Source organism: Scaptodrosophila lebanonensis, unplaced genomic scaffold (assembly GCF_003285725.1).
Source record: "Scaptodrosophila lebanonensis strain 11010-0011.00,11010-0021.00 unplaced genomic scaffold, SlebRS2 tig00000142-arrow-arrow-pilon, whole genome shotgun sequence".
Classification (NCBI taxonomy): domain Eukaryota; kingdom Metazoa; phylum Arthropoda; class Insecta; order Diptera; family Drosophilidae; genus Scaptodrosophila; species Scaptodrosophila lebanonensis.
The window spans coordinates 1190698-1218543 of record NW_022060589.1 but is presented as its reverse complement, the minus strand read 5'-3'; the positions used below and the strand labels follow the sequence as shown (position 1 = coordinate 1218543).

Genomic DNA, 27846 nt, shown 5'->3' with positions numbered 1-27846 from the left:
CGCTCGCAAAAGCAAAATCAAAAGCAAAAGGCGCTAAAAGACGCAAAGATGATGTTTACACGCGCCCAAGTGCGCAAGCAAAAGTCGAACAACACGTCCAGTCAGAGGCCACGCGGATCGCGCAGTCAAGCCCACGATGTAAGTGAGATAATGCCTTCAATAGTCCTTAGAGCCTGCGCCATCCTGACGTCCTCACAAGCCCATTTTCAGTTTCAAAATCGCAAAAGATAATGCATAAAAAGTCGTACAAATTTCTCTCCAGCACTACTTAGACACTACTGCTGAGTACAACATTTTACATCCCCTCAATTGCCTGCCTTTTCAAATTTTAGGGTTCCCATTTTGCTCATTTTTGGGCTTACATATATCCAAGAGCCAACCCTTGGCCAAATTCTCAGCCCATACTCATGTATCAAATGGATAACGCCCGGCAACTGTCTGTCCAATCTTCACAACGAAAACATGAAAACAAATTAATTTATTTAATTATTTTTCGAAAATAGCTCGCCAGATTTCAAAAAACTTATTTTACAAATTGCGCAGTTGATTACTTCATTACATACTTGCATATGATAGCCCTGTTGGAATATAACTGCTTTCAGTCGATTTTATATGAATTCATGGCGTGATGTTCCTTCATATCTCTTGCATAGGATTTTTTTTAATATTCCTTGCTGAAATTCGATGTTTTTTTCTGTTAGTTTCTAAAAACTCCCATAACTTCTTAATAACGTTCAATTTATAGACTATAGAAACCCATTCAACTTTCAGCTGTAAATGTTAATTCAATGGCATATATCTTTCAATGCTCGGCTTTATTGAGCCAATATTATGAAAATATGATATTATTAATATAGAAAATAGTATTATAAAATATGAACAAATTACTTTTCTGTTTAAGCGCTGACAGAACTTTTTCCAAATTTGTGTTTCCGTTTGAATTCAATGCACTTCTTTCCCAATCAGGATTAGTTAACCGATTTTGATGGAACTATGTGGACTCAGTTGTCAATCTCCCAACAAAACGTTCAATCCTTATTTTGCTTGATTATTTTATACAATTCTCAAATCTGTTGCAGGCACGTTACAGACAGAGCAGTAGCAGCGGTGGCAGTGGCAATACTGGCGGGCTCGGTGGCAGTGGTTGTGGCAGCAGTGGCGCCACTAGCAGTGGCAGTACTTCGCGACGAGACCGTGATTGCGATGATCACTATAACAATCATTATCACTATGGTGGCAGCAAGCAGCATTCCTTTGAGCTACCGCGGCAGCACTCCAAAGAGGACACATATGGCAGAGATCGAGACAGGGATAGAGACAGAGATAGAGACAGGGACAGGGATAGAGATAGAGACAGAGGCGGCATACCTGCAGCTGGTAGCAGCGGAACTGGCAGCAGCAGCAGCGGTAGCGGCGGTGCCGCTGGTGGTGTCGGAGGTAGTGGTGGCAGCTCCAGTACTTATATAGACCGACGCACTCGTCCTAGAAGCATTACGAATCGACGTGGCGCTATTAAGCATCAGAAGTGAGTATTGACTCTTTCAACTGAATCATCATTTAGCTGGTATTACCCCATAAACATACTTTTTTCTATTTAACTTCATATTTGATCAATCAAACCTATATTAGCCATATATTCGATTTGTAATTAAGTAATATTGTATACTTGGTCTAAATGCAAAGTTTGATTACCACAGCTTTAGCAGATTATGAGAAATCTACGTTCATATCTTGTTATGATTACGAACAATTTCGATAATAATTCGCTAAAGTAATTTAAAACTCTACTGCCCTACTGGAATCAGAAATTATGTAAATAATGACTTTCGATGCATTTGAATTATGTTGCAGAACCCACGACATTAATGGACATCGGTTTGTGGCCAAATTCTTCCGCCAGCCAACATTCTGTGCCTTCTGTAATTTGTTCCTGTGGGGCTTTGGCAAGCAAGGCTATCAGTGCATCAGTAAGTGATATTTATAATTAATATTGGTACTACCTTGCATATAAAATGCTTTACTTCACTTTTTTCAGTTTGCCAAACTGTGGTCCATAAAAAATGCCACGACAAGCTGCTCGGCAAGTGTTCCGGATCCGTTTTCAATTCCGCCAGCACAATTGTAGGTGGATCGATCATTTCTTGATTGATTTTTCTATAAATTTCTATCTAAAAAACTATTATGTTCAATTTATTTTTTGAAAAAAAAATCAGCTATTGCGCGAGCGTTTCAAAATCGATATGCCACATCGCTTCAAGCCCCATACATTTATGTCTCCCACGTTTTGTGATCATTGTGGCTCTCTAATGGGTGGCTTCTTCATACAGGGCCTTAAATGTGAAGGTAAGTAAGCCAATATTTAATTACCACTTACATATATTTATTAAAAGTAATGAACATTTGTATTTGGCTGTGATTTTTTGTATTGGCACGCGTTTCTTTAGCTTTGGTGCTTGTGGCGCCATCTGTTGTGGCTTTCTTCACAAGCTTGTAGATTTATGAAAGCTTGTGAAAGCTTTTCGCATTAGTCGGTACAAAACCCCATTAGAACGGCAACGCTTCTAGTTCCCAACATTAATGTAACGGCTAAAATAGCGTTTATCAGGACGATAAGCCTATGAAGGAGGCACGATTTAAGCTTTTAACAGCTCATTAGACCTTCAATAAACAAAGCCGTATTTCTTTATTTTTCATAGAGTCGTACATATATTTAGAAATCATGTACAGAGTATAATTAAGATAAAGACACGCCCGTACGTTGCTGTTCAGGGCGGGCTTTTAGCTTGAAGTTTTAGGTACATACTCTATTATATATCTCCCTATTTTAACGTATTTATGTATTATTTTTTTGCGTTTTCATTAATTAGTCCCCTTATTTGATGAAATATATTTTCGCTGCTCATTTACGTCACATTATCATTTCAATATCCGCTATATATATATATATGTATATATAAAGGCGTGCACTCCGAATTGTTCAGTCAAAAAGTCGTACTGTTTGTTTATTTGCCAACAGATCTGTGTGTCTTCCTGTTGTAATTTCCACCAAGAATTTATGACTGCAATTACAAGTGACATATTTCTTTGGCCCACAAGCACCTACACACTCCCACATGAAGCAGTTCTTTCGAGTGGCACCGTCTTTGTTTCAATACATAATATATACTTATTACCAACCTTTTATTGTAATAAACATAAATCGGCTAAAAATATCGCAAGTAATTCGATCGAACTAAGCGATTGAGAGCGTTTCAATAGTTGAGTGGAATTGGAAGTCGATTTGAAATGTTTTTTTAACAAATCAAAAAACGTTCGTTCCACAACTTTTCTGGTGTTGCGATTTCTACGAACGCTCTATAAATAAGTTCCAAAGAAATTACCTATTAAGTGAAATTAAAAAGAAATAATTTATAACTGAGGCATACCTTGAAGAAATTGCTTAATTAACAACGAATTGGGGGGAATTTTAAATCGTTTGGCGGAATCAAAAAAACAAATAGAGCCAATTATTTTCAATGGATAGCTGTGGAACATTTTAATTTTCTAGCCAACTCAGGAGCCCAAGGACAATGTTATATCGTTCAAGTGAAACAAATGTCGGGGTCAGCAAATTATGTTTATCTTGCTTTTTCGTTGTTATTTGGCTACCTCTGGGGTGCGATTTTGGAACACTCTATTGGCCAGCGGGCCATATGTCTCATATAATTGCAGCGCAGCCATAAAGTGCGATTCCAAATGCACAAATTTAAAATAAGATAAAAAGTGCTGTGGACGTTTTATATTTATTCGTTGCATGTACATATAGATGCGGACACATTGGTTTGTAAATATGTATGTAGAAAGGTATTTCTGTCGCCAGAAATGAGCGCAACGTGTGTTGAAATATAAATTTTTGTTTTCATTTAATTTTCTCTTCTTTTTTTTTGCTTTTGGGGTGTATTTTCTTCTGTACTCACAGACTATACGAACATGGCATGGCAAACAAAGAATACTTTCACTTGGCATCACAAAGTTTGATTGACTGTGCAAAGCTGTTGGGCAGCATGACGGAAATACAAGTGAGGGTACGAGTGCTTCGAGAAAAGAAAATCCCATAGTCGATTAAAACTGCCTTATAATTTGCACAACTGTTGGGCCATCGGACAGACAGACAGACAGACAGACATGCAGGCAGGCATTAGAAATCGATTAAATGCGCTCATGCCAAAAAAAAAAGGGAAGACAAATAAAATGGAAAATGGAAAAAGGAAAAAGTCAAATGTAAAAACAAGACAAGACAAATTTAAAAATACGCAAATGCTGAAAAAAAAAAGCCCCATCGCGTCGACTTTCTTACATACATATGTATGTATGTATGTATGTACCAGAACACAAATAGGTGCTAAACAATTTGTATTTGTATTTTCGTATTCTGCGAATGCGGCTTTAAATTGCAACAGCACCGGGGGCAACAACAACCACAGCAACAACAACAGCAACAACACAAAAACAGTAGGAATGCAGCCAAAATAGAAAAATACGACAACATGCAAACATCTGAAAATGTTAAAAATAATGGAACGCGCGTCTAGCAATAAATCGCTGAAGATTAAGTAGAAGAAAGTTGCATTCGCATCTCCCCAACCCCCCCACCGGCCCAGGCCAACAAATCTTCATTCTCTATTTCTAGCCAAAGCACCAGCATGCTCTAGTTCTTTCCACTCATGGTTTCACATCGGATGCGGAACCAAAGCGTCACCATAGCCGTTGCATCAACGCCGACGTCAGCATCATCGACAATTGCGAATTGCGATTGCGGTTTGTGGCATTTTATATTTAGCGCTAAGGGAAGCAAAAACACAAAAGATAAAGTAGCGAACAGATTGGGATATACTTAGTAGTATTTGGCACAAACATAGATAAAACAATTCAAGTTTATACTCTCTCCATATACATATGAGATGCGTTTACATATTCCATCTTACTTATGCAATTCCTCGATTCTCTTAAAACTATTGTACACACTTGGTGGCTAACAGTTGTGTAACTATGTATATTTTGATATCAAATGGTGGCTAAGACAGATTCGGGCATCCAGCTAGCAATTAAGTGCAATTAATCAAGCAGAGCAGTTGATGTTGGACCATATGCCAAGACAGAGACAAAAGCCCACCCAATGCCTGCTGCAACTCCAGAGAACAGAATGCGGTCTTCTCACAGCTTGCTCATTGCTTGATAGGAGCTGTCCATGGCAGCAGATGCCAGGTGCGGGAAATAAAACGAACCAGAAGCGATTGAAATGCTGGACCACCTGCTCGGCCACTTACAACAAACGGACAGAGAAGGCACTGTTGGCGATTTCAAAGCACAGCAGGATGTTGATGAAACAATGCAGCGCTCTCCAAGCATAGCTTCAATATCCGGCAGCACAAAGGACCAACTTGTATGTGTGGGTGGGGCTGCCAATGGCGGTCCACCGCAGTAACCTAGAGTGTGTTTTCCAAAGCCCGACTCAAAACAAAAACCATTTCGAAATGGTGGAACAAAATATCGTCTTCACTTTTGACATCTGCAATCGAGTTTTTTTTTTTTAATCGTTTTGAATACACCACATTTCACTAAAAGTCACAATAATGGGCCAGAAATGTTTGTCCCTTTCTGATTCCCTAATAATTTGTTTCGAATGTCAGCTTGAATCGATTAATATGCGATGAATCGTGAAATTAAATACCCATTTATTTCACCGAATTGTTTGCCTGAAACTTTATGAAAATTGTAAGCATATTTAGACTTTCAGTAATCACGTATACGAATTACAGCTGGCCATTCAATTCATCACAACCTTTCTTTTATCGCGTATACCACACGTGGACGCTGCCATTAAAAATATAAAATTTCATTAATGAAAAATGTTTTGGAATGAGTTATACCGAGTTTCAAACAAAACTGAATATTTTTTCGATCGTCATTTGTGGACCGATAGCACAGACGAATAGTATTAATTTGTGTGCAATAACTTGGCATCTATTCATTCTCTTGGCATGGAATATTGACGGCATGTCAATAAAATAGTCACCCCCGATGCCACCAAAAATGTATATTTGCAGATTTATTTTCCATTGGGTTATAAAACTTCTCTTATCAACTTTATTTTCAATTAAATGAAATAGCTTTCTGCACATTTTTGATGATTCCTCTTAACTAGCTTATAGTTTTTAAAAAATAAACATATTCTAATCAATTTAATCAAGTTTATTTTTTATTCTCAATTAAATGAAATATCTCTACAAAAATACCTCTACAAAACTTCTCTTATTAACTTTATTTTCAATTAAATGATGATTCCTTTTAACAAGCTTATAGTTTTTAAAAAATAAACATATTCTAATTAATTGAACCAAGTAGTATTGTTGTTGGCTAACTGAATCAGCTTTTTGTTGGCGGTAGTTAATGTAGAATATCTGCAAATTGGTTTTCTTGTCAACTCGGAGTCTGGTAAGCTTTGGATTATGTTCCAATAAAAGCACCTTAATAATGTTTAAAATTATTGCTAATATTTGTGTGGCAGCTAAGCCTTCGAATCGAGGTTACTTATGTAAAGCTAACAAGTTCTCCTAAATAATGTAATTTATTTTTAAAATAAAAGAAAAATAATAATTAAGTCTATACAAGTGTTATCAATCCTTAAAAGGTCGATTTCACAATAATAATTTCTTTTAAATCTGCAAAGCTAAAGCCGAGATTGGAATACACAAAAGCAATGAATAGTTGTGTTTTAAAATACTTTCCTGTCCAATGCACATCGTTCGAACCAAAGTAAAAATTACGTGTGTCTTATAGGGGATGGGACTCCCATTCTAACTACGATAACTTCCCCGATACTATTGCTGGCAGCAGAGCATTCAGTTTTTTAGGGTCTAGTAGGAGCTCTACACTCTTTTTAGATTAAGGTATCTGTACGATCGGTCTGTTGGCAAAGCCCAGTCTGATCAACAGTTTCCATTTAAATAACTGCTTGGATCGCTAGCTATAAAGTTTAAATATTGACGATTATAGTAAATGTGTAACGGCAAAATGAATATGTAAGTTATTGAATTAATTCTTACAATTCTTTCACGCCTTTTGTCTGTCTATCTTTAGCCAAGCATTGAGAAACCGGCTCTTTGAAGATAAAAGTGAATGTGTTTTTAAGGAAATGGTCTGTGAAATCACTTTAAAAACCATTTCTACGCATGTAACATCATTAAAACCGAAGCTGAGTTGCTCTTTATGGCAGCCTTCGGTTTAGAGTTCTAATAAAAGCTCATTTAGCTTGTCATTGTCTTTTTAATTAAGGCAACAAAGTTCTCTTCTTAAGTTCTCTTTTTAGCTTCGACTTTGTTGACAATTTAAGTACACTACATAAATCAATGTTTCTCCATTTGCTGTCTCTGTTTCTACTTTAAGTAGAAGATAAAATATTTATTTTAGATGACTACGTTTCGGTCCCATGATAAAGGTATTCTATTTGGTTTGCCAACAAACTATCAGTTAGTGATCAAGCACAAACAAACAAAATATCCGTTACTTATATAACAGACACAATCTTTCTGATTAAAGGGGGTGAGAAAACAACAGTTACTTGAAAGTTTTCGATATTTGCAAAATGTTAAATTATTTCTCAAAGAACTACCATTATTTAAATGATTAAATCTATTTGGCAATTCCATTTGGCAAGAGCATACTTTTAGGATGAACTTTTTGGTCCTGGTACCTCTGCCTATACCTAGACTTTAAAGACTTTTCTCGTTCGACTTACTGGCAAATCAAGCATCTGGGACCATCGGAACAAAATATCTGGATATATGTAGTAGTAGTGGCAATTTCTATTGTACAGCTGTTTTTAGTGTCTCCGATTTTTCCAATAAACCCTAACTTATTTTTTTTACATATAATTCAAACAATTGTTTACAAACTTTTCAAGCTTCAATACTTCTCGGCAACAGACAATAGACACTAGATGTACGTATATTTCCACAATAACTGCTCCTTTTGATCTCTGTACCCTGTTCTGCTCATTTTTTTCAGTGTAGATTTGCTGCACACCTTTTACTTTCTGTGCGCAAAAAAGTTCGACACGAAATTCACTCAAAATTTTGTTCAAAAATTTAAATTGATGTTTTTCGAAATACGAATAATTTTTTTCGCGCTCACACTCGTGTAATTTATGACTGTGTCTGTGAGTGTGCATGTGTGTGCGTGTCTGAGTGTGTGAGTGAGTGAGTGAGTGTATGAGTGGCATATTTCGAAATCGGCAGCAAATATATGCTCGTATAGCAGAATATTAGCTGAGAGCAACAATTCAATGATGATGGCCTGCTGTTTTGGGATCTTTGCTAGGTTGTTACCTCAACACCCATACACACACACACTCACACACACACAAACACACACACATAGGCACATGTATATATACAAAGGCAGATGTATAAATACAGCATGCCCAGCATTTTGGGCCGCTTGCCTGTCATCATCGAAGTTGGCCCCAGACTCAGTCTCTCGACGTTCTTGTCGCAGACACTCACACAACCAGACCTATATACAGTATCTGTGTGTGTGTTTTTGTGTGTGTTTTTGTGTGTGTTTTTGTGTGTGTTTTTGTGTGTGCGTGTGTGTGTGGCAGCAGCAGCGACGCCAGGAACAGCTCCGGCATTGGCGCTTGAAAATTTTGCGCTGCTTTTCACATTTCAGTAGTTTCCGTTAATGCGTTCGGCTCGTTGAAGAAAAGTGTCCGTGATTATTGGATGTTAATGCTGCTGGCTCTGCTGCGGTTCGTGGAACGTTTCGCCAATGTCAATGGATGCCTACTAGGTCTTGGGTCAACGTGACTCGGCATTAATGGCACCAGAGCCCAGAGAACAACTGATCAACAAAACCAACCATTAACAACAATCAACGAAAAGAAAGTTTAAAGCAAATACAAACAACAATCTAAACTACTTAGTTGCAAATCCCACACAACAACAAAGTATGCGTGGCAGCGGATATTCGTCTACTATATAAATATATAAGTATATATATATATATATATATATATATATATATATATATATATATATATATATATATATATATATATATGTATGTATATATATATATTTTTATATCTAACTAGCGCCGACAACTCGTGAGCTTACGTCACACGTCGAAACGCAAATAAGTACTATCTGCCAGGCGTTGTCTTTTTCTATACAAACTATATGCCAACATATACATAAAGGCCAATATCGAATCGTATGTGTGTTTTTGTGAATTATAGAAAATCAATTTTAATTAAAATCGGATAGTTGAGATATTTTGCTAATTGTAGCTTAGCTTCGTTTTCAATTTCAATTTCATTTACAACCTGAAACTCAATTTGGCCATCGGGCCCTTCAATTCAAAATCGTTTGATATTAAAAAATTGTTTGCCAATTACGCCATAATTTATGATTACCCGCCAAGTGCCAACTGCCAACCGTCTAATGCCAAGTTGCAAATTATGAAAGCAGTTTTTCGAAATTCTTATAATTAAACACCAAGCCAATGGCCGAGAACGATGGCGCTGGCTAAAACGATGGCGGCATATCAAAATATATCCGCGCACATATTTCATGCAAGCGTTAACCTGTGAAGAACGTAAAGCCATGAATTTATAAATATTTCACTGTTTCATATTTTCATTTTCATCTCGTTTCTTCTGTTAAATATTTTCTAAATTTATACGCGACACACAGACAGCCGGACAGACGGCAAGACAGACAGACAGACAGACAAACAGACAGACGGACAGACACACAAGCAAACATAGAACAAAAACACGATTTACGGCAGTGTGCCCAGCTTGTTAATCTAATTGATATAATATTTGTGTTATCTGCCAAGAAATTCTAAAGTCAATTTATGGCCAAATGGCTGCCAATTCATCGCCCATACTCAGTTACCAATTAGACACAATTTTGAGGCATAAAAAGCCAAGCTCTTCACCTGAATAATCCATCGAATTGAAAGTGTATTTCTTAAGGCAGTTCTTCCTTTATATTTGATGCCAGCTCCTTCAAAGTTCTTCAAAGAACTCTAAATACATTGCCATTTGTCCAGCAAATTGAAAGTGTATTTCGGCAGACGGTACAGAGATCCGATTTTAGTGCAGATTCTTCATCTTCGTACATCAATGAGTTCCTTTCACATCATTCCAGATGGATACATTCTAGTAAGTTCGTCACAACACTCGTTCCATTTACATTCCAGTACTAGCTATGGCTTCGTTTAAAACTATCTGAGGTACACAAATGGCGAGCTCTACTGTTCGAGATATAGAATTCATTTTTTATAGTATGAGTTTCTTTTAAAGGTCAGTCCAGATATTTATTTAAGATTAGACCACTTATATATTTGACAAAGCATTATTCCTCAACCCCTAAACTTCACTATACAACAATTTTGAATAGTATCTAATATCTTAGGTCGATAGATTAGTTATAAAAGATTAGATTTGTAAATAAACTGGACTCTCAATTGAAATCAGCTGAATCAGCTTTTCAACCTTCATTGAGCTTTGCATCAAATATTTAGAGAAATCAAGGAAAAGATAGAACTCAAACCGATGGAAATAAAGCCAAATTGTATGTCCTGTAATAAACTCTAATTACCTGAAAGGATATGCAAAATGCCTATCAATTTATTGCTACTTGCAAGTTATTATAAATTGGCAATAAAATTGTCACAAAACTAAGTACTTTAGCTGTTCACTATTTACTTGTACATACATCCCTAACTGATCAGCCCAACTAAATGGTACTATCTGAACTATTTAGCTGCATTTTACATATACTATATGCACAGCACATTAAAATCTGTTTAATGTCGATAGCCTGCAATTCTGCTGACCTTAACGACTCAACAATTGTGCACTGCATTGTCGAGTAAACAGAAATGAGTTTATTAAAAACACATAATCTAGCATATTCATTATCTGTTCAGCACATTCATATATGTACTGAGTTTCGTCATTGCGTGTAAACTATTTCGATCTTACGATAAATTTCCTGGTACACACACAGACAGCGAGAGAACCAAAAATACGAAAGAAAAAAAATTCAAACAAATTGACGCTCAATTGGCATTAAAATACTCTGAATCTGATGCTCAACTATACGAGTATATTGGCTTCTGTATACATACATATATATACTTGTATATATGTATAGGAACAGACATGCGTAAATAACAAATATTCGAAGAACTGGCTATAGAAAAGTCGAGCGAATCGTTTTGAGAAACGTGTCTTTTTTTATTGTTGGCTGATAATTGTTTTTTGGTGTTTTATTTAACTAAAATAAAATAATAATAATAAAGTAATACTAATAAGAAACTTTAAGTTTTTGCACAAAAAACATAATAAACCTGCAATTATATTCTTCAATAAAATATAAACCAATACGTCGATAGTTCGAAAAATAAAATGCGAATCGAATATAAAAACTTAAATAATATAATAACTTTATTCTAAAACACAAATCTCTGAAATCCAGCAAACCGGGAATATAAATTATGAATTGTTTTTTTTTTTTTTTTTTTGCATATATAGAAAAACATTAAGAAAGAAAAAACTATAAGCTCAGTGGAGCGTGGAGAGTGAATATAAAAGCAAAGCAAATAGTGCGCGTGAAAAGTTTTTAGAGCACTCGTATTTTTTTATTAAGTTTCTTTGAAATCGTCCGAAAATGCCGCTCTACTCGGACTCGGGAAACTATTATTATAGTGGCGGCAGCAGCCAGCTGTACTCGCCATACTACAGCAGCTCCGCTCTGGGCATGGGGGTGTCCAGCAGCAGCCCGGGCAGCTACGTGCCCTCCTCCACCTACACCTCGAGCTATAATCGCGCGTATGGCGGCACATACATGGTGCCCCTAACGCCGCCCCGCTCGCCCACCTACACGTCCAGCACGACAGTCCATGGCCTGGGCTCGCGCTATCAACCGAAGCTCACGACCATAACAGAGACCACACCGTTTGTGAACCGACATAGCAACCATAGCAGTCTCATGCCACTCACACGCATCCAGTCGCCCAAGTACACCTCAACGTCTACATCCAGCTATGTTCCGACCAGCTCCAGTGCCAGTAGCACCGCCCGTTACATCCCACCCCGACCCATTGCCATCAATACGGCGGACATCGACGTGAGTTCGGCGCGTTATCGAAAGCGTTCGGCAGAGCCGGCGACGGCCAGCAAACCAGAACCGGCACCGCAGCCGGAGGCCAAGCAGGCAACACTCGAGAAAGAGGTTGTAGAGCCGCAGCAGCAGCAGCAGGAAAGTGGGGGCGATCGTCCATCAACTACCGCTCCAGCGCGTGCGCAACGCTCCACCATCAGACGCAATCGCGCCGTCGTCCGTCTCTCCACAATACGCACGCGCAGCAAGGAGCGCGCTGGCAAGGATCAGCGGCCGGAAGCGAAAACCGTCGACCAGCAAAACTTTGAGGATCACCATCAGTTTCGTGATTTGCCGCCGGCCGCAGAGCCGAGCCTGAGCTGGCGCCAGAAATTGGCCGAAGATCTGGCCGCCTTCCCCGCCACCAGCAACAAGAAATCGCCCGGTGAGCTCTTGCGCGAACGTTTCTTTATACACGACGATAAGGAGAACACAGATCCGCCGCCAAGACGCACAACGGCGGTTACAACAGCCACCACAGCCTTAGGCATAACCACTACACCAGCAGTGCAGCCCATCAGCAAGGAGCAGCCAAGCAGCAACGAATCCGAGCAGGATGAGGAAACAGAACAGGAGCAGGACGATGAGCACTCCCTCAGCGAGCAGGAGGTGAAGGACACCATTCGCCGCCTGAGCCTTGTACAGTGTCCCACATTTCATGATATATGCGAGGACATCTCGTCGGACAAGATCGATGATGATCTGAATGCGGGTGAACTGCGTCGTCGAGCGTCCATTATCCAGGAACAGGAGCAGGAGATACTCAATAAGCTGCAGAAATCGAATTCAGGAAGTTTCCAGCTCATACATTTGGAGCGTCGGAGCAGCCACGACAGCACCACCGCCGATGAGGCCACAACTGCTGGTCACAGACGCAGCTCCAAGAAGAAGAAAAGCAAGAAGCTGCGTCACAAAATCACGGCTATTGTGGACATCGACAATGCGCCGAGCAACGCGAGCATAGTTCAACATATGCCCAGCGTCCTGGAGCTGAACGAGGAGGCCAATACGTCCGCTCCTTTAACCCCCACACTGGCGGCGGCTACTCCAAAGACAAGTCCCAAGCCGAAGTTTACGGTGAATGTGGAAACGGTGGAGGAGCATCATGAGATACACAAGGTGTTCAAATTACCCAAAAAAAAGATCACTCAGCCGCCGTCACCAGCAACCGTGAAAAAGCCGAAGGATGTGGCACTACCCGAGGGCTTCATGAAGGCGGCACCAAAAGCCAAAACATCGCCACTGAAGAAGGCACCGAAGGCAGCTACGGAGCAGCTGCCATCACCCTCAACATATGTGAGCTCTGCCCAGATTTTCACCTTCGATGAGGCCAGCATTGAGAAAAATAAAGCCGAAGTGGCCACCAAGCCGCCAGAGCTGCCAGCAGAGACGCCTACAGGCGTGGCCACACCCAAGCCTATACGCAAAGCGTTACAAAAATCGGAAAGTGGTGAGGACTTCTGGTCTCAAATCGGATCACGGGAAACGCTCTACATGAACAATCGCAAGAAGGCGCTCAGCGAACAGATGACGACCCTGGACGAAGCACCAAGGGAAGCGGCACAGGAGAATCCAACGGAGCTGAAAGTTCAGACACCGCGGCTGAAAAGCGAACTTCTTGTGGAGCTAAAGCCAGCTGTGAAGGCAGTGGAGCCGCCAAAGAAAATGGAAGCGGAGCCCGTAAAAGCCACAACAGCAGCAGCAGCAGCGGCAGCGGCATCTCAAATCGAGGCAGCTCCAAAAATATCCACAGAGATGACAGCCACTGCTGCAGAAACAAAGAAAGCCAAGCCAATAACAACAACAACTGCTGCGACAACTGCAACAGAATCCGCAGCAATCAAAACAACAACGGCAGCCAAAAAGGTGCTAGCGAAACCAACAACAACAACAACAACACCAACACCAACAACCACTGTGACAACAATTGCAGCTGCAACAGAACAGCTGTCTGGCAACGCTGGCGCAGTAGTCATGACAACAATGACAACAACAGCAGCAGCAGCCAACAAGTCAAAACTGAACGAAACGGCGACAACGACAACAACCACAATAGCAACGGCAGCGCCAAAAATAAATACCGGGCAGGCGGCCAAGTCACCTGAACAGCAACAGGCAACAACAATGGCACCAGCACCATCACCATCACCAGCAACGAAAATAAATAAAACAACGCATAATAAGGAACAACAGCAAGCACAACAACCACCAGCAGCAGCAGCATCGGTGGCATCGGCAACAACCACAGCGAAGCAACAAACGGAAACTAAATCGAAATTGACGGAAACTGTTGAGCAAAAGTCAAAGGTGCCATCGCCGAAAACGACGACAGCGGCAGTGGCAGCGGCAGCGGCAGCAGGCGATAAAGCAAAGCTGAAAAATGCCGGCAAAACGGCAACATCAACAGCCACTGTTGTTGCCAAAAAGAAAGCCAACGCAACCGCACCAGCAGCCGCACCAGCAACAACAGTACAAGCAGAAGCAACAGGAACAACAGCAACAACAGCAACAACAACAACAACGACGACGACAACAGACAGCAATGTGACCCCAATCAATGCCGATCAATTTATAACGCTGGCCCCGGTAAAGGCGGCCACAAATGCGTCATCGCCGGCAACAAATGCAACAGCTTCAGCAGCAACATCCCCAGCAGTAGCAGCAGCCGTAGCAGCAACATCCCCAACAGCAGCAGGGGCGACAACAATAGAGCAAACAAAAACAACGACGCGGAAAAATGGCAACAACGCAAATTTCGATAAACAGGAGATGAGAGCGAGCGCCATCACAACCATCACCAACACCAACACCAACACCACCACATGCCAACAACAACAAAAGAGACAATCAAGTGGTGATGGCAACGCCGCAGTTGCTGCTGTTGCTGTTGCTGCTGCCTCTGCCTCCGCTGCCGCTGCCGCTGCTGCTGCTACTGGCTCTGGCATCGGCGTCGGCGATGACCGAAGCAACAACAGCTGCGACGAAGGCGTCGGCAATAATTTATCAAAGTTTGCAACAGTATCGAATTTGGCACAGTGTCTGCGAGACGTTGACGCCGAGCTAGAGGACTATATACCTTCGTCCGCGGAAAATAGCGACGACAGCGACAACGACGACGACGACGACGACGACAGTTCATACGATTACTCCAGTGCGGACGGTTGTGCGAATTTGAGTGCCAGCATGAAGAAGAAGCAGCGCCGGGAGAAAAAGAAGCAGAAAGCTAAAGAGGCGGCACCCGCCCGTTTCGATCCTCACAAGAAAATCAAAATCGATACGACCAACAAATGCTATGTGAAGGAGGAGGCGCCACGCTATCCGCTCGTTGCCACACCACGTCCGCTGTGGAAACGTGAGAAAATTGTCTACTCGGATGAGAATACGGATGATAGCAGTGATGAGGGGAGCGAGGCAACCGGTTCCATTGACGAGGATAGCGATGATGAGAGCGAGGAATGCACGAGCACCACATCCGAGGAATATGAGGATGAGGCGGCAACATCGGCCAACAACAAAACTGTGAGACGTGCCGAACAACATGAGGAGGCAAGGGCGGGCAGCGGCACAGCCGTATCTTCCGGTGGTCTGGGCACCAGTTCGGTCTCCGCCTCCAGCTCACCATCGATCATACGCATGAGCACATGCAGCAATGATTCCGGTTTCGAGGGCGGCACTGCCCCATCCAGTCCCAAAAAGATGCTAGGTAAGTCTGCAGAATGCAACCGAGCCGGACAGACGCTGGACCAATAGACCTATTGAGATCATCATGAGTGCAATATGAATGTCATTGTGGACACAGACACACACACACACACACAGACACAGACATAGACACACACGCAAGCACCACCACCACCACAAACAACCACTGGTGGCCACTTGAGTAGCGCACGTGTCGTCGCGAAAATATCAACAAATTGCTAATGTATTTGTTGTTGTTATTATTAGAGGTATTCCGGGCATTTTGTTGTTTTTCTCATTATTGTTGCTTAGGTGGTTGTTGTTGCTGTTGTTGTTGTTGTTGCCACCGCCAGGCAGCAGACACGAACGTGTGCCTCAGTATGTGTGCATGTCGAATTTCGCTTTCATTTTCAATAGCAATACACAAACAAACACACACACACACACACACACACATGTGCATACATATCTGAACTTATATCTTTGGGCATTCCGTAGATTCGCCGAAAACAAGAAACAAATAAACACGCCTTCTATGTGTGCGTGCAGTGCGGTTTTTATAGCCACTGTACCATCATATATGTATGTATATCCGTCTACCAATTCTAAACAACAACTTTTGGCCAAATATCTGGCGGAAAAAACACTATACATTATACCTAGAATTGCATAGAAAACAATGTTGCAAACAAATTTCGGAAAAAAACCAAGAAAACGCGACACACATACGAGTCAGCCCGAAGTCTTATTACGACTCGAACTCTTCTTCATTAACAGATTTTCATGAGAATTCGATTACCAGTTTGGAATGACATGCATAATGTAGCTACAGAGCTAAGAGCTAAGAGTCCCTCAAGTTTCGAATTAACGAGAGTCGATTGTATCAAGCAAAACAATTTTAGGAGTGGTTAACAACAGTGGACCCAATCGATATATCTTGTACCTGAAGAGTGAAAAGGGAAGATATTAGGGCATATACAGATTTGTCAGAAGTTGGTAACCTTTATGTCTGCAGGAATCGAAAAAATCATTAAGAATAATGGCGGATTTTCAGGGTATAAAGTGCCTCCTAATCGGATCAGTAAAATACGGAACCATAAATAACAGATTTTCAATATTTTTTAAAAATGTTGTTGGGCATTCTGAATTCTGAATTATTATTCTGAATTAATCCAATGCTAAGTTTTTTTTCTTATAGTTTGAAAAGCGTTTTGTTATGACGCTGAACTATCTTATTTTTTAAGAAAAATTAAAATATAAAAGAAAGGCAGGCTTTTTTGAAAAAAAAAAGGTTACACCTAATATTCTGTCCAGGTGTGTATATAAGGTACATACATACTTGTATATTTAAAATCAGCATATTTAGCTTAACTAGGATACTGTATGACTTGTCCGTCCATCCTCCCTATTGTCTAGATGAACGCCTGGCTTTTGGAAACAACTCCACACCGACCACTAAGTTACGCTAATATTTCCTGATTTTTTTTTTTATATATTTCTCCACCCGCTACAGAATTTTGTTGAAATTATCCATAATTCGAAAGCTTCTTTGCATACATAACTTATATATCTAGCTCCAGCTCTATTTCATTTATCATATCTGCTCTTAATACAAATTTAAATTTCTTTCTGTACATACTTGTATAGCATTCCATTCCTGAAGAAGCTTAGCTTGCATGTAGCATTCACAATAAGAAACTTCACAGATCACTTATAATAGTTCCTATATTGATTGGGCTCTGAATATTGAGGCAACCAAGCCATAACTGTTTGAGTGTTTGAACCTTTTGTTTTTAGAAACCGAATAAGCTATAAACAACATACTTCAACTGAACATTGATGTAACAAAAATGTAAATGTACGTTCAAGATATTACCTTAAAATACAAACAGTTTTCACCCGAACGAAGAAAAACATCAGCTGCCTAGCATATCCTTAACATTTGTAGCTATCACTATTTAGCGAAAATATACATACTTCTACGTATAATTCATCGTTTATTTTTGGGCAACTTTAAACTAAATATGGGAGTTGTAGATGACGAATTGGATAATCCTCAATTAACTTGAGAATATTTAAAATGTCTCTAAACATTGTTTAATCTGAAGCATACATATTAGACCAATCTAAAGACCAAATCTATGGCCGCAAGAAATCAGCACAAGTATAATTTTAGTCTATAGGTTAAGGACTAAATCCCAATACGTAAATCCACTCGCTTTGTTCGAGTCTTAAGTGTTTCCCGAATGCTAAAGCTTGCTATGCTGCTTAAATTTTATTGATCGTAGAACACCCACCACAAAAAAAAATGCATTTTTTCCACGTTTAATTAGCTGCGAAAAAAGTGATACGATTTAGGCGTCTTTGATGGTTTCTAAAAAAAAAATTTTATATTTTGCCATTTCTTAATGTTTTTTGTCACAGCAGGTCATTGATCTCGACTCTTTCTTTATTATCAAATGTGCCATCATTAAGCAATTTTCGCACAATTTATTCATTTTAAGAGAAGGACCAGGCATTAATTTCAAAAGTTTCTACCAATTTTCCATAGCCTCTATAATTTTCCAATTTATTTCCCCCTCTTTTATCTCGATCTATAATGTATGCTTGAGCTGGTAAGCAACGATGAATGATGAATGGCTCAGGTTCAGTCTATTGTTTCTCTCAATAGCTTGAGGTGGTCGAAAATGAATGAACATGTACAAATAATTTATCTATACATATAACTAACAAAAAAAAAAGGAAAAACAGGCAATTTAATAGCACAAACAATTACTGCTAAACTGGTATTCTAAATGAGTTATGAATACCTAAATCTGAAAGCTATTATATTACCTGAAACCTAAAATTTTTTGAGATATTAGCGATGACTTCATGATAAGCTCTAGCATTTCCTAGAACTTTGAAGCCCTTCGGATTAGCCTTGAAAATCTTCTTAGCTACAGTCTTGCTCCGTTTTTTTTTTATTTTATTTTTTATATAATTCCCATGTCATGTTTTGCAATTACTTTGCAGTTCCTCACATTCTGTTTTTTCTATTTCCCACCTTTGAGCATTTTCTACAGTTTTCTGTGAATTTGCCAGCAAATTTTCGCAGTCAGCAATGGCGAGAGAACGCACCCATGGAGAGTGTGGGAGAGAGAAAATGGAATGGGAAAAGCTAAAGACAAAAAATGGTTAGGTCGGGGGATCTGAGGCGCTGAAGGAAGACAGACACGTTGGCATTTTACTTTTAGCTTAATGTGTACAAAATTTGTTTGGGTCGCCGCCGTCGTTGTCGTTGTCGACGTCTGTTCTGTTCAGTTCTGTTCTGTTATTTTATTGTTTTTCTCTCGAACACGAGTCAAACAATTGAAATTTGTTGCATAGAAAATATTTACTTATATATACAAACAAACAAAAACAGAGCGCCGCATTACGTAGGTGTGAGTACACGTATACAAGTATGTTATGCTCTTAAGCATTATAGATACGGGTATCTAGATGTCTTATTATACAATTATATACGAGTGCATGCCACTAATTGGTTGCAAGTGCTGCAATTGCTGCTATCGCTCAGTGTCCGAACATTTTTCTTAAGGAATTTCAGATTAAAATTGCAAGCATTCTAATGTATTTGCGCACTTCATACAAGTATACTCGTACTTAGATCCAAAGAGCTATATTCTGATGCAATGCATATATACATACAAGTAGCTAGTAGAATATGAAATATATTAAGAAACTTTCACATGACAACAGGAAAATCAAGCTTCAGAGCATAATGAAGCATTTCCTACTATAACAGCAAATATTATTAACCATATAACCGGTATGTAATGATACAAAGTAGACAGGACTTTTGCTTAAATATACTTAAATTTTGGGGCGCCACATATTGGTGGGTTATTTAGACACACTTTTTTATCGACATCCTAACAAAAATATATGACAATCGAATGAATAGACACCGAGTTATCTCACACAAAGTAACACTTTGTAAACAAATGTTAAGATCTGTTTTAAGCTCAATACTTGTAGAACTTTTCCGAAACATTTCAAATGATAAAAACAAGTTTATGGTGATAATTGCTATTTGTCTATCCCGTGGCAGAGTCCACGAAAGGTCTACATGATTCAAGAATGGTCGCGATGAGTTGAATGAGTGAAATCGAATTGAATACATATCTCCAAGTCAACGATTCACCGTCTTTGAATCGAACGATTGAGTCTGCTTTGTTCCACACAAGTTGACTTTTTGATAATTTGAAAAAAATAATTACGGACTCGGAAGAAGATTACAACTTCTTATGCAATAATGTGGCACTTTAATCATTAATCACTCCATAGTCTTTTCGCAAAACAGTATTTCCCCATGAAAGGAAAGCGCTATAGGGGCATTGAAGCCATTCAAAAGGCTTATACCACCATTCTGAAGGACATGCTGGCCAACCAGTGGCCTAAAATACTCCTTCGAAGTACTTTGTAGATCGTTAAACACGTTGTATTGAATCGGCAGGTGATTATTTTTAAATAAATACCTCACCTGCCAAAATAACAATTCTGTTTTCAAATTGCTTTGCAGCTCACCATATTTGAATCAATCAAAACGAAAATCCACGTTGGTTAGTTACAAAAAATACACAAAAATTTCATGCTTCTACACAATTATGCCAATTAAAAGTGTATTGGTAGAGAGGTTTTTTCATCAAATCATCAGTTTTAAGTAGAGTATCCAAATCTTAGCAAAATTTCAAAGTACACCAATCTCTGAGAGTCAAGCAATACAGCCGTCTATGTCTGTTTGATACCAAAAAATTAATAGATCGTTTTTAAATAGAATATGCATTTTTCAACAAAATTCAACGAATATTTAAGTTAAACAAATTCTAATTATTTATTTGGAAGTAAAGCTAAGACTAAAGATCTACAACTAAACAGGCAAATAATTATCTTTCAGTTAAAAAACATATACATTTACTTGATTAAGTTGTTAATAGTATCCAACAAATACATTTTCTCCTTTTGAGTTTAAATCGTGCGGGTTAACACAACTTCTCCTGCAATCGTTAATGCAAAGCAATGCTGCAAAGCAGCGTTTACTGTAGCCTTAGAAAGGCTCATAAAAGTGCAAGAAGTTCCACATTAAGAAATTCCATGTAAGTCATTCTTAACTGCTTATATTCTATCAAATAATATTACTCATACGCATCGTATTTACATTTCTTCTTCTTCAACTTTCTAAACAGTGCCTTAGACACTTGACAAGAAAACGTTTGTGTTTTGTTTTATTTTCGAATTAAACTTGCTTTGAATAGAACAGTCGTAATATCTTATTTCTTGGAAAGTTTCAAAAACGCCGACTACACGGCGTATGAGTAATATGTGCAAAATACTCGTACATGCAATGTATATTTTAAAATCGCAATAAAAACCATCCACGCTACAATTTAAGTTGGCAAAACGGATGTGCGTTAATTTCCACATTTGTGTACCTACATTTTCAAAAACTTGTATACACATATGTATGTATATACTACTATGTACATACATACAAGTATGTATGTATTAATATGTATACAAAAAATATAAAGTGAAGCGTGTATTGATTGCAATTTCTTTTGTTTTTTAATTGCTTGCGAAATGGCGAATCAGTTTAATTGCTAAGAGCAACCGAACAGAACCCAAGCAGCAAGTTATTCTATAATTTTATACAAACATACATATATGTATGTACTATAGGTATATACATATATAAGGAATATATAGAGTTTGCGATTTGAATTTTTCATGCGAATTCCCAATGCAATTTGGGGCCAAAGAAGCGTGTTGCCAATAAATCGCAAAAGCCAAAGCATTGACATTACATATACTCGTATATGAAGATGCCTAATATACATGTATTTATTAATAACGATTTGTTTAATTCATCTAAACATTTTGGCCACCTACGCTGCCAAAACACGCAACAACAACAACAACAACAACTACTACTACTACAACAATAACAACATGCCAACGCGTCACCCACGCAGAATGTGACGTGAATTGTCACAAGAGATGCGAACGGCTCACGGCCAATTTATGCGGCGTCAATCAAAAACTGATCGTCGAGGCGCTCAACTATGTGAAGCGAGGTAAACCAGAGACCACCAATCTATAGAGTACTCTCAGCAATACTCTCTCCCAGGAGAGCGAGGCGAGAGAAGGAAATGGCGAATGCATTTCAAGCGCCGAACAAACAGAAACTGAAGCCATAAATACTGCCTTGGCTCCTATGATTGAATAATTGCGTTTCCCTCACAAATTTATTTCTATGTATCTATATCTATAGCATGTGTATGTGTGTGTGGGTAGGGGCTAGTGGCTAGCCACGATTAATTATATCACGTGGCTAAGCATAAATCAACGTTGTTTAGGTGGGGGGAGTCAATGGATTTTATGAGGTACGAAATCGATTCAAATATGGCTGCCCTCTTTTAAAGTGTGATCTAATCCTTTCGACACTCACAAATTTGCAACACACGTACTCACATAATCATTTACATACGTGGCATATCTAGGATTAAAGTCTTCCCCAAGTTTCAACAAATGCCATTCTGCTTGCTCTTTTCAGCACTCGAGACAGTTCTCAACAATTTATTAGGCTTGTCATACCACAAAAACAGTTAAGTAGGAATCTGTGATAAGCTATTTGCTAGGGCTATTATTTTAATCTTCTGCAAATGCGATTCCCGCATACAGTTCTCGGTAATCTATCGTGCGAAGCGATAAGCAGTTCCGGGTTCCCAGACTTAAGGAAAACACATCAGACGATTTCTACATGTTTATTACAAACTGATGCAAGAATTAATCAGAATTTTAAGTAGCTTGACTGTTCCGTGCTATGCTGGCTATAAGTTTTTCAATTAAATGATCTCTCTCAATACGAGAATAGAATTTTCTTCCATTTTTGAAATAATTTCATCCAGATAATTAGTCTGAGTAGTTTCTATGGCGCAGAAAAAGCTCTGGAAATCAACTTAAGGAATATACAAGTATTTCAGCATTTGTTTTTAAATATTTCATAGATTTCGAAAGGGCTATTAATGCGTATTATTAGTAAAAACAAATCAAAAAAGTTAACAAGTGTTGGTTTCATTTTTACTTCAGTCAATATTGGTTGGAAACCAAGGCAGATCAAAATAAGTTTTCAAGTTCCTGTTGAACAAATAATCGAACTCTATTTTCTTCTTAAGCCATAGATAAAATAAAAATCTTGAAGAGAGATATATAAACTGTAGTCACACAATCGCACACACACCAAAATAAATTTGTGAGCAATGCAGCTTTTGTCATTTTATTGTTGAAGCATTAAATTGATGGAAATTTTTTAAACCAGGAGCCCGTGAAGCTCGCGACTCACCCAGCACACCGCCCAGTACAAATCCTGCATATAAAATAGAGGCCAGTGATGAACACGATGGTATGCATATATGTTTCACATCTAACCAGAACACTTATCTAGGTATAATCGTATATCGAGCGCTATTCAAGTGACCACCGAACCGTCTTCGAACACGAAACACAAACCTTTAAGGCCTTCTAAAAACAATTTAATGTTCTCTTTATGCCTACTGATCAATATCTCTCTATTTATCTCTATATTCTGCTTGCAATCAACTATTCTTGATTCCTGACTTCTGGGGAAAACAACAAACTGATCATACAGAAACATCATATACATATTCACAATTCCAAAAATCCGGACGTTTCACAGCGCCAGCAACAGTAATACCTAGATTTAAGAATTACTCGGTAGATGATTTTCATTTTCTGGCCGTGCTGGGCAAAGGAAGTTTCGGCAAGGTGAGTAAACAAGCACTGACTCTATTGATAATTACACTAGCTAACAAATTTTAGAGACCCATTATAGAACATTGCAAATATTTAATTCCTGCCTTAACAATTTATCAGATACAAGGTCGACTTAGACGGTTTTGATGGAACATTTAATTGCATTTCAAGAAAAATTAGGCATTTCATAATTAACAGGCAATATCTAAGTTTGTGCAGAACAGAAGTATTTGGATTTAATAATTACATATACAAGACTTTAAATATACGATAATAAATAGATGAGATATCACTAAGGCTATATTGGAGTAGTTTTATTTAAGTTAATTGTTTTTTAATTGGTAAGGGGAGCCTTTAAACTTACTCAGCAATGATTGATGGCTTATGTACATTTGGCTTGAAAATAATGGCTAGAAAATGGTTATCGTTGTTGGCTATCGGGGAAAATAGCTAGAAACACAATACATACATATAAAATGGTTAAAAAATCGTATAAAAAGAACTAGAATGTTCGATAGAAAATACGCTATAAATACATAGCAAGAAACTCCATTGAAAAAGCTGGGAAACTCGTTATACTTGCAAATAGTTAAAAGTCCGGCTATATATGGGTAGATTATACTACAAAATTTATACAAAATCGCTATAAATGGACAGATAACCCACTAAAAATGGCTAGAAGAAGTGCAAGAAAGTGGCTAGAAACTTTAAATAGCTAGCAAATGGCTAGAAACACAACTATAAGTAGCTAGAAAATGACTTGAAAATCCGCTATAAGTAGCAAGAAAGTGCACTAGAAAAAGGTAGAAAGCCCAGCTAAAAACAGGTATTCTACCTGCTGGAATTTGGATACAAAACCGCTTTGAGTAGATAGAAAATCCGCTAATGGCAAGATGAACCGCTAAGAAATAGCCAGAAAATCCACTAAAAATTGATCAAGAACGAAAACGGCTAAAAGCAGCGCTAATACTTGTATATAGCTATAAAACGCGCTAAAAATATAAAGAAAATCTCGTCATCACCGATAGTTGCCGATCCAGCTATCAAGATCCTCAGAAAACGCCGTTCTACTTGTATTTCCATTAAAAATATTTCTTGAATCCCCCCCGAAAACTACAAGAACTAACAAGTTTGATGATAGACTAACATGTATGATCCTTAGCTCAAAGAGCCTTAGAGAGAGCCCTTGAGCTGCCCATCTAACAATGAAATGAATCCCACAGGTGCTGCTGGCTGAGCTACGTGATACAACCTATTATTATGCCGTGAAGTGTCTGAAGAAGGATGTGGTACTGGAGGACGATGATGTCGACTCAACACTAATCGAACGCAAAGTGCTGGCCCTGGGCACCAAACATCCATATCTCTGTCATCTGTTCTGCACATTTCAAACGGAGGTGGGTCTGCGATTCGTCTAAGAAAGGAGAGGCGGGAGGGGGGTGTGGTCGGTCCATGGGCGCACAATATTTGGACAGTGACAGGCAATCAATTAGCATAGTTTCTAGTTGGTTTTCTTCTCTTCTCTTTTTTATTTTTTTTTTTTGCTTGATGGGAGACAGGCCTTCACCTAGTGATCTACAAGTATGGCCATAGTCGAAACATCTTGTGATAATACTCGTACAGAATACAAAGTATCCGCCAGATACAAAAATAGATACAGTGAAAAGGTAAAACATCTATTATTAGTGTGCAATGTGTGACCATCGATTGGGGCACACGCCTAATGCCACAACGACATGGCACGATGTGCTCAGACAGCCCCACACCATATAGCCATAGATCAGGGCGCTCTGGCGTCTATATTGTGCATAGATGTCCGGCACAACATGTGGCAGTCTCTCGTCTCTACAATGATGCTTCTACAACGTTCTCTAAACAATATGTTTTCTTATTCTACATTTTCCTTTTAGTTGTTCTTTTTTTTTTTTGTTTTGTTTAATTTTTTTTTTTTCTTTTCTGGGCACTCTCACCTCTCAGTCGCGCATTGCATTGACACCGATTAGAAGGTATTTTAATTATTTATGACTTTGAGGATACATTCGTGTGCGGATTTTGGGGGACTTTGTCTGTCAGATGGCGCAACAATTGCCTAAATATTTTTGTCTGCTCTATCTCATTAATTGCTCTTTTTCAGAGTCATTTGTTCTTTGTCATGGAGTATCTGAATGGTGGTGATCTCATGTTCCACATACAGGAAAGCGGACGCTTTTCAGAGGAGCGGGCACGTTTCTATGGCGCTGAAATCATATCAGGTCTCAAATTCTTACACAAAAAGGGCATTATATATAGGTAAGCCATTGACCACTTTCCCTAAAACCAATCACAGTTTCACACTCACTTCCGCACAGGGATCTCAAATTGGACAACGTGCTGCTCGACTATGAAGGTCATGTGCGTATTGCCGATTTCGGCATGTGTAAGTTACAAATTTATTTGGACAAGACCGCTGATAGTTTTTGTGGCACACCCGATTATATGGCACCCGAAATCATAAAGGTATGTTCCGAAACCATTTATAATTCGCCATGAATATCAATATTAGAAATAGGGCTCAGCAAATGTTAAGACATGACCCCCTCTCCCTCTCTTTAGAATTATATACATTTATGGCCTACTTTCAATTACGAGGCAAAGTTTATAACATATAAAAGGGTTTTGTATTTTTATAAAAAATAAATTATGCCCAGATAAATAAATAAAGCAATTGAATAATAAACTTGATGAATTCAAGAAGAAATACCATAATTAAGTCTCGTATTCTAACATTATAACATTTCTATATCGAAAGAACTGCCGTCAATTTTTTGGTAGACCTCTGCTTTAAAGACTAGGCAGCCTCTGGAAATATGCATTTCTGGATCAAAATGGATTAAAGGCTCTCTCTGGATTATCCGTTTCACAGTCTCTTCTAAGCGAACTTTATTCTTATTTAACAGAATCTAATACTTCTCCAACAAAAGACTTCATATTAACTAGAAGAATCAAAAGCTAAGAATATCCCTAAAGCTACTATATGCTGGTTGATTTTAATTACAAGCTGCTTATATCGTGGAAGTAAGGAAGTAGCTCTCTTAGAAACATTTTTTCAAATTTTTACTGCACTATCGAAGATACTACTATCTTTAATAACTTAGTTCAGTTAACTTAAGAGCTATGCTCATCTTATATCATTCCGATTATTGCTTTCAGGGTGAAAAGTACAATCAAAATGTGGATTGGTGGTCTTTCGGTGTGCTGCTCTACGAAATGCTTATCGGACAGTCCCCCTTCAGTGGCTGCGACGAAGACGAGCTCTTCTGGTCGATATGCAATGAAATTCCATGGTTCCCAGTCTATATAACAGCCGAAGCCACAGGCATATTAAAAGGCGTAAGTAGCCTGATCAATTGCTTTATAGACACCTTCATATTTACAATTATATATATATATATATACATGTATATATTTAGCTACTGGAAAAGGATTATACAAAACGCATTGGCTCGCAATATAGTCCAGCTGGTGATATAGCCGATCATTTATTCTTCAGACCCATTGATTGGAACTTGCTGGAGAAACGACAAATTGAGCCCCCGTTCAAGCCCCAAGTTGTAAGTTAAATTATACAAGTATGAGCTTTCGTTTTCAGAAATTTGTACAACTTGCATTGCTTTTAGAAACACCCGTTGGATACGCAATATTTTGATCGCGTCTTCACGAGAGAGCGCGTTCGTCTAACACCCATTGACAAAGAAATACTCGCCTCAATGGATCAAAAACAATTTCATGGGTTTACTTATACAAATCCGCATATCACATTGGATTAGCCTAGATGTTCTTCTACATACATGTGCACATACATACTTATGTATGTACATATGTATGTATTTCATATAATTAATCTTATTTTTATGACAATACGCATATATATACTATATATATGTATATATTAATTAGAGAAACAGTATTTGTATATGTATATATAAATATTTTATGGTTTGTGTAAGTTGTCAACTGTTTGTATGTATGTATGTATGTATGTATGTGTATGTATGCGTACATAGTTACATATATGTGTAGTATAAGAATTAAGTCACATACGATTCATCAACTTAATATACCACGCCCATATTCATAGCTTAGTGTACGCAAGCCA

The 27846-nt window shown here is 38.6% G+C and overlaps 1 protein-coding gene across 3 annotated transcripts; it reads left to right on the top strand.

Moving 5' to 3' along the window:
• The first annotated feature begins 33 nt into the window (after nt 1-33).
• On the top strand, nt 34-27660 carry LOC115629392 (putative protein kinase C delta type homolog). Of its 3 annotated transcripts, XM_030525847.1 has the most exons (15): nt 34-138; nt 1080-1309; nt 1370-1525; nt 1852-1967; nt 2036-2121; nt 2214-2343; nt 21911-22012; nt 23257-23340; nt 23587-23723; nt 24935-25108; nt 25846-26000; nt 26060-26207; nt 26901-27080; nt 27161-27301; nt 27368-27657. In XM_030525847.1, exons 1-15 carry the CDS (start codon nt 49-51, stop codon nt 27515-27517), a joined length of 2079 nt encoding a protein of 692 aa, XP_030381707.1. In that variant the 5' UTR covers nt 34-48; the 3' UTR covers nt 27518-27657. The 3 variants fall into 3 exon arrangements, with proteins under 3 accessions (XP_030381707.1, XP_030381704.1, XP_030381708.1); XM_030525844.1 differs by lacking the exons at nt 34-138; nt 1080-1309; nt 1370-1525; ... (3 more) ...; nt 21911-22012; nt 23257-23340 and adding exons at nt 8736-8986; nt 11588-15918 and having other exon boundaries at nt 27368-27660; XM_030525848.1 differs by lacking the exons at nt 34-138; nt 1080-1309; nt 1370-1525; ... (3 more) ...; nt 21911-22012; nt 23257-23340 and adding an exon at nt 15334-15918 and having other exon boundaries at nt 23677-23723; nt 27368-27649.
• Nucleotides 27661-27846: the final 186 nt, after the last annotated feature.